This window comes from Anopheles stephensi, unplaced genomic scaffold, assembly GCF_013141755.1.
Source record: "Anopheles stephensi strain Indian unplaced genomic scaffold, UCI_ANSTEP_V1.0 ucontig318, whole genome shotgun sequence".
NCBI lineage: Eukaryota > Metazoa > Arthropoda > Insecta > Diptera > Culicidae > Anopheles > Anopheles stephensi.
The window spans coordinates 34,821-42,308 of record NW_023405256.1 but is presented as its reverse complement, the minus strand read 5'-3'; the positions used below and the strand labels follow the sequence as shown (position 1 = coordinate 42,308).

The following is a 7,488-nucleotide window of genomic DNA, read 5'->3' as shown; positions in this document are numbered from 1 at the left end:
CGGTGAAATAACGTGTATATAAGTGGCCTATGGTTCCAGCACATAAGTGCGGTAAGCAGACTCAGATGGACACAGTTTTCCCGGTGATAGTGAACCGATCGGAGCGCGGTTTGTGTTTCAGTTAAGTGATAAATGGCCAATAAAGTGGTTTCAGTGAAGAAACGGTGCATTTCCGCTGCTTTAAGGACGAAATGTAGCGCGTGTAGGCCACACCACCACCAACAACAACAACAACAAGCCGTCAAAGTTGGTTGGCAAATAATTTCCCGGGTTTGGAAGTGAGTGAAAACGGTCGATAAGGTGGCCAAAATGTGCGAAAGCTACGTGGTCCAAAAAGTGCATCAGTGGTGGGGGTGATGCAGTGTCGGGTGTGTGTTTTTGCGGCCAATTTCACACGGATCTGTCCGGAAGCGGTCCTTTCCGGTGTGGTAGTGTGCAATCAATTCATCGAACCCAAAAAACCGCAGTGAAAAACGTCTTAAGGGGGCTAATTAAGGCTGGTGGCATTGCTCGGTTGTATACAACTAGTCGGATGGATTTGTATGGGATTTGACAGCTGAGATTTGGTTGTACACGACCGTCCGACCAAAATCAAAAATTTTTGATTTTGGTCGGACGGTCGTGTAAACCGAGTGAACTCGCTGGTATAAACTCAAAAAAAACCTTTGTTTTTCTTCAAATGACGGATTGCGGGATTATTTGTAAACAAGTGATTTTGCTACAAACAGCTACATCGCCATGGCAAAAACTGTAATTGACGAAGAATTTTTGATCTCTTTAGTGCAAGAACGGCGCTTTCTTTGGGATCTGCGCGATCGCATGTATAAGAATAGAGCGGTGACAAATAAAGCGTGGAATGAGATAGGAGCGGAGCTTAATGTTGAAGGTATGTATCTGTTAAAAGTCGCTGTGTGTGGCATGGAGGTTCTCATAAAACTAGTCTTTCATTAACTGCATCTGATATTTCGTTGTATCTTATCGATCCATCCATGTATCCAGTTTGCTGCGGGAACAAACCGGCAAACGAGTGGGTTGAATAAGTGAAGAATGAACAGACCCGATACTCTCGCGCTAGTTTCTTCGTTGCGTTGTATATCACCCCGGATGATAATGATAAGATTGGGCTTTTCCTTGATTAACCAGAATCGGATATTAACGGCGGACCCTTGTTGATAACGATCTTTTTCCGGTAAACGTATTTTTAGGATTGGGTGAGTAAGAACAACTGTTGCAATCTGAAACAGCTGTGTATTTAAACAGTAGTGTATTGTTCTCGCAAGGTCTATTGAACGTCTGATTTCTACCGATCATTAATTCTACCGAGTAGAGAAATCTTGATTTGATTTTTGTTATAGTTTTTCTTTGTTTTTGGCATGCAAGAAAATAGAAGATTCATGAACGATGACTAGTTATGTTGACATCGTTTGCATACTCGCATAGTTAGGACAACTCATCTACCAATTTGAAATCGTCGTCGACAAGTAAAATTTTACGTTCCTGTCAATCTTATCAATACGATCCTAGCAGCATCGAGGTTCAGACGGATTTAAAAGTAAAGTGTAATAACTTTATAATGAAAAAGGAATAATTTACATCCAGGGTTTGTACCGTTTTTTAGTAATTTTTCGCTAATTATTTGATTTCAAAAATATCATATATTTTTTAATATAATGATGAGTCGAGGCTCAATGAGTTTTCATTCGTTACATGTTAGCACAATAAGAGGACCATTCTCACGGTTGCATATAGTACGTCGCTACTCCTTCGAGACACACACTTTCACACATGTACAGGTAATATTTATTATTGTTTTGTGGTACTTATTTATAGCAAAGACAATAAGTATGCGAACCATTTACTGTCTCATCAGACGGATGATTTAAATCTAATTGTAAGTTTTAGGAACTATTCATTCCCAAACGTTATAACTGTATCGAAAATTTGGATTACATCCAAGTAAATAAAAATGAAAGTATTCTCATTTTAATGCGCAAAATCAAATGAATTGGTACACTTTGTTCTATTACAATTGTTACCATTCTAGCGTATTTTTTATCTTACTATGTTATGTGCATTGCTATGGCGTTGCTCGACCCCAAAATAGTTTTATATGGATAGAAATGTTTTAATAGTACTAACGCAAAATATAATATGGACCACAACGCTGGTTTTAGGATAGAAAACGTTACTTTAAAATCAATCAATAACTAACAATACAGCATCGATACATATGAGCACATAACAATACTCACATCATCAGAACATATGAACCCATAACAACTATAAAGTAGTTATCTTTTTAAAATGTAATCTATAATTACGTCTCGCTGCTGTTTTGTTTCAGTATTACGTAGTTCTTAATCTCATTATCTCAGTCTCTCTAAGGAGTTATAATATTAATGTCACATAATTAATGTTTTTAATAATATTTTATTTAATATTTTTATTACATTTATATATTTTTTCCACAATTGATGAAAAACTAAGATGAATCGCTCTATATCCGCTACGATGAATGGTTTTTTTGCATTGCCGGTTCTAGCATTAAAAAGCATAATCCCGAATTGATGGAGAATCCATAGAAAACAGCAGTAAAACGTACAATGTTGCTCGTGGTCATGATGAAGCTAGAACGGTGTACCACTACGTTTCGCGAATGGTGCTGTGGTATGTGTATTTAAGACTCTTTAGTATCTTGCGCTTCGAATACTGTAATCGAAATCGCTCAATTCATTTACGATAATTAAAAAACTGCCGACATCCGAAAAATTATACTTTTGCTGAAAAGTATGGCCAAAAAATATTGATATTAATGTACATATAATTTTTTTCATGTATAAGCAAAAAATATAGGTTTATTGATAAATAAAATAATCCTTTTTTTAATCATAATTTTAATAAAATTTTCCTGATGAAAGTTGTATGTTTGGAAAATAACGTTCGATGAAAAAGGGAATTTTTGAAAGTATTGAGAAAACAAGCTTAAAAAAGGTATGCACATGATACATTTTAAAATATGAGAAAAAAATGCTTACAGCAAAACAGCTGATAGAATTGGCATGATAAAAAAATCACTTACAGTCGTATAGTTACGAATAACAACATGAAACGAGAATACATAAATTTAACTAAAAACAATGCAAACATCACTGCAAATAGGAGAAAGGATATAATCTACAAACCAACAATGTATACTGATAGCCAAACAATGTGCAGCATCATAAAAAGAAAGTAATTAAACAGCCATATCGATTAAAGCAGTCGAATTGCCTAAAGATTGTGAAATCTATTTATTTTACAAACCATTTATGAAATTATTCATGTCTACTACAAAAATAGTCCTTGAAACTGTCTCTAATTTCTGTTGCCTCACGAGAGGCATGATTATTCGCCCTATATCTTGCGTTAGAATTGCAATTTACGGAACCTGAATTTGAATCACCAGGAGTTGTAACAGTCTCTCTAAAATCAATGCATAAATTATGCAACAAGCATGCTGCTTTCACTAATACTGTAGCGTGGTCCGGTGTTATTTGTAGTTCGGTTTTTAAGAACCGCCATTTTGCTACAAGTATTCCGAAAGCGCATTCTACGCATCGCCTTGCAATGGAGAGCCTCTCGTTGAAATGCAATTTTGCAGCATCTGCATTGTTGTCTGGGTAGGGGCGCAGCAAAAAGTTCTTCAGAGGGTAACCCTGGTCGCCGATGAAGACATAAGGTAAGCTTCGCGTAGTCCCCGGAAGAGGTTTGGGAGCCGGGATATTCAAACGATTAGAACGTATGAGTTCATACAATGTGGATGAATTAAATACACCACTATCACAGCGGCTTCCGTATTCTCCTATATCTACGCAAATAAATTTGCAGTTAGCATCTGCAACACCTTGCAAATGCAAAGAAAAATATTTCTTGTAATTAAAATATTGTGTTCCAGATTTGGCGGGAGCCTTAATCCGCACATGTTTTCCATCAATGGCCCCAAGACAGTTAGGAAAATTCCACTGGTCCAAAAATTCTTTTTCCACTCTCTCAAATGCAGACGTCGTCGGAAGCGGAATAAATTCTGAGTTGAGTGTGTTCCAAATCGCATCACATGTCTCATAAATAATGTTTCCAATTGTATTATGAGCCATACAAAAGCTGAACGATAATGACTTGAAGGGGATTCCAGTTGATAAAAATCTGAAAGCAAAAAAAAAAACAAAATATTGGTTACAAAGGAATTTTTGAAGAAGAAATTAAAATTATATAAAAATAACTTATTACAAAATATTAAATTTAGTGTAAAGCTTCATAACATGTATGTAATGTGTGGTACATTTTGTTTTGTTTCAGGAGAAATTGCAAAACACAAATGGCGTATTTTGCGTGACATCTTTGCACGCAAGTTTTCTGAAACGCAGCAGCCATCTGGGTCAGGATACAAGCATATCCGATGGAAATTTTTCAAGCAGATGAGTTTCTTGAAAGATACGCTTGCATCCAGACCCAGAATGGGTAATCTGGAATTAGCAGGATGTATGTATGAAAAATATTTCGAATTATTTACATTAAATCATTCATCATTTCATGTATGATTATTAGCCGCACATGAAACCGAAGAGTACCTCGAGGAAGAACTCATGACGGAGGAGAACCAATATAACCAGCCGCAGGATTATGGAAAGGCAGCAGACGCAGAAAAGCATACATCAAGTAGCCAACCATCAGGCAGCAGGCCAAAACGCGCTTCTGATGCTGTGTTACTAGAAAATCTGTTGCTCATGGAAAAGGAAAGGCACGAGATGGCGAAACAACAAAAGACTGGCAACTATTACGCGATGATGAGTTTGGTTACGTTAATGGACAAATTAGAGATAGAGGATCAAATTGAAGTACGCGACGAAATTTTGCGTTTTGGGCACCGCGTGCTAAAAGAGAAATTTAGTAATTATAAGGATAATTGTTAAGATATTTAAGATAATAAATAATAATAGTTACGGTAATAGTAAGGTAATAAGGGAAAAGGTAATAGTTACAGTTTGTTTAGATGATAGTTATCTATAAAAAATGATTTTTTGTTAACATGAATTGCATTACGTTATTGTTTAAGTGTTTTTATTTACGTTTAACAGAATTCATATGTTCCTATAAACTTTAAAAATTAATAAACTACCAAATATGCCTTCATTTACCAATTCAATTCAATTACCATTCGGTTGTAGAGCGCAGTAGAAAGAGAGTTGATTCTAAGTTTTGTACCATTATTTATAAATTTTGCAAGGAGCCGAAAGCTCCGTATTTAATGAAAGTGGCTTCGGCTTTCGTTCAATCCGATCAAAATTTTGCCCTAGCTTAAACATCTCCTTATATCCTTACATCCTATCCTTAACTTCTATCGTTGGTGAGTTCGGCTCACCTTCGGTATGTCATGGGAACTCTGACGCTTTCCTTTGTAACATAACGTTTTAACACTATGAGCAAAGATACTAGTACTTTAATATAAACCGCCATAGATTTACAAAAATCCTTACAACTAAGATTTAAAACCACATACCTGAGAGTCACCATTAATCTCTCCTCTGGACTAATGTATGGAACGTGTGTGGGCTGTTTTGTGATGAGATGTTCTATCTTTCCCAAAATGTAGTCAAATGTTCTTTTTGACATCCTCATATATTCGAAAAACTTCTGTTCGTCTTGTTGAAGTTTTGGAAACAACACGTAGTATTGCCCGTTTAGCTTGCGATCCTTAAATATACTGTTGACTTCATTCCGCCTTTGTTTTTGCAACAATAAGTAACGCAAGGCGAGGCTCGTACTCCGTAAAATCTTTTGTTCAGTATCAGAATCCATTCTGCAAATAGAAAAAAAATATTTGAAGTAAAAACTTTGTATTGTTTATAACATCTAACCAACAGATAACAGACGTTTCCACATGCGTCTGCAAAAACGTTATTGAACTTGATCGGCCCGGGGTGTGATTCAGTCTCACAGGACTGGCTGGCACAGATAAAATAAAAAAGAGAAACTCCTTCGTATGCGGAGGTGCTAGGCTTCGAAAGGCGGAGCGAGACAATGCCGAATGTGTCTGTTCACAATGTAACCGAGTACCAAAAGGATGCTCAGGGCAAATTATACACGACAAGATGACCAATATTCATCACTCCGGTGGACAGGCCCGGCTACCGAAACTGAGAAGCTGTTTTGTGTCGGCCGTATGTCGGAGGAGGTGTATTCCTCCTGGTGTTTGCTGCAGCGATCATGTTGCAGCTGTTTTTGTAATAAACCTAATATATAACCATATATATGGTTAATATTATAACCAGTTTAAAACAGATAAACTCACATTTAATTTTCTTTTTTCGTTAAAAACGATGAACTCGCTTATTTTGTCGAAACGGATAACTCGCGAACCTGATTTATTTGTGTTTATGCCTTCTTTGTTTGTTTACATCCAAATGTCAAACCGAAAAAAGTCGTGCAACCAAATCTGACGAGCAATGACACGCTTCTCGAGGTCGTATACAACCAAAGTCGTATACAACCGAGCAATGCCACCAGCCTAAGTGATCAAACGGAGGTGGCAGAAGTGTGACAGTAGTGTGACAGCACCACCACGTGGCGGATATACCGCGTTTAATGCAAAAGTGTAAATAACTTGCTCATTTATGGATCGAATTGAGTGCGGTTTGAATTGTAGTGATGTGAACCGAGTGTGCAATCCGTCTCCGTCGGAAAAACGGTGTAAATTCGGAAATTTATGAAAATTGTTTGGCTGACGGCTCTCCGGCTTCCGAATTTTGACACAAGCAAAAACGGTTTCCCATCGCACAGAAATCTCCAGTACCCAAGCGACAAAAAATAAAACTGCTCAAATTGCAAGCAGCTTTTCTGGTAAAATCGGAAGTGTGTTCGGAATAGCTGTTGGTGGCTGGGAGGGTCTGCTGGGACATGTTGCAGTTGCTCGACTACTGATCGAATATGGATGCTGGAGCCAAAAGTGCCACGTATACTTTGGTGTAAGATTATTCGTCACAGCGTCTTTATGAGTGGATTTAAGTTGGCGAAAAGTGCTCGATTTTTTTCGAGCGTTATTTTAATGAATCTAAGCGTTCGCGAGTACTGCTGTTTTATTAGAATTGTTCGGTAGCTTAAAATACTGCTCTAAACTGCTCAAATATCCAGACAGGTGCAAATAGTGCATGATATATACTTTGGAGTGTGTGTGTTTACTGGTTCAGAGTGGCTCTAAGAGTAAAATGAAGTGTGCGATAAGTGCTTGATTTTAAGCACTGTTGGAGTGACACAAATTATCGGTAAGTGCGTGTGTTGTTGTTTGTGATGTTAGGTAGGGCTTGAATAACTGCTCGAATTTGCTGAGTGTGTTTGGTAGTAAGCGTGAAGGTGACAAATGTGCTAGGAAGGTGTTAAAACTAATTGTTTTGCGGTCAGTGCTTCAACCGCCGCATTTCAGGATTACGACGGATATCGGCAGTTGTACGCGAA

General features: G+C 37.4%; 2 protein-coding genes across 14 annotated transcripts; one reads left to right on the top strand and one right to left on the bottom strand.

Annotated features, from left to right (window-relative positions):
* Nucleotides 1-495: 495 nt before the first annotated feature.
* On the top strand, nt 496-6,285 carry LOC118516549. 8 transcript variants are annotated; one of them, XR_004907916.1, is made up of 4 exons: nt 496-886; nt 1,000-1,211; nt 4,336-4,518; nt 4,585-5,169. XR_004907916.1 is itself a non-coding variant. In XM_036062496.1 (2 exons), exons 1-2 carry the CDS (start codon nt 739-741, stop codon nt 4,947-4,949), a joined length of 513 nt encoding a protein of 170 aa, XP_035918389.1. In that variant the 5' UTR covers nt 496-738; the 3' UTR covers nt 4,950-5,169. The 8 variants fall into 8 exon arrangements, 1 of the variants encoding a protein (XP_035918389.1); XR_004907917.1 differs by lacking the exons at nt 4,336-4,518; nt 4,585-5,169 and adding an exon at nt 5,901-6,285; XR_004907915.1 differs by lacking the exon at nt 4,336-4,518.
* LOC118516548 (protein ALP1-like) lies at nt 1,778-6,543 on the bottom strand. 6 transcript variants are annotated; one of them, XR_004907910.1, is made up of 4 exons: nt 6,329-6,543; nt 5,537-5,836; nt 3,183-3,194; nt 1,778-2,780 (listed from the first exon to the last, which is right to left on the bottom strand). XR_004907910.1 is itself a non-coding variant. In XM_036062494.1 (3 exons), the coding sequence occupies exons 2-3, from the start codon at nt 5,833-5,835 to the stop codon at nt 3,315-3,317; spliced, it is 1,167 nt and encodes a 388-aa protein (XP_035918387.1). In that variant the 5' UTR covers nt 5,836; nt 6,329-6,543; the 3' UTR covers nt 3,249-3,314. The 6 variants fall into 6 exon arrangements, 2 of the variants coding, with proteins under 2 accessions (XP_035918387.1, XP_035918388.1); XR_004907907.1 differs by lacking the exon at nt 3,183-3,194; XM_036062494.1 differs by lacking the exons at nt 1,778-2,780; nt 3,183-3,194 and adding an exon at nt 3,249-4,182.
* Between the last annotated feature and the right edge of the window lie 945 nt (nt 6,544-7,488).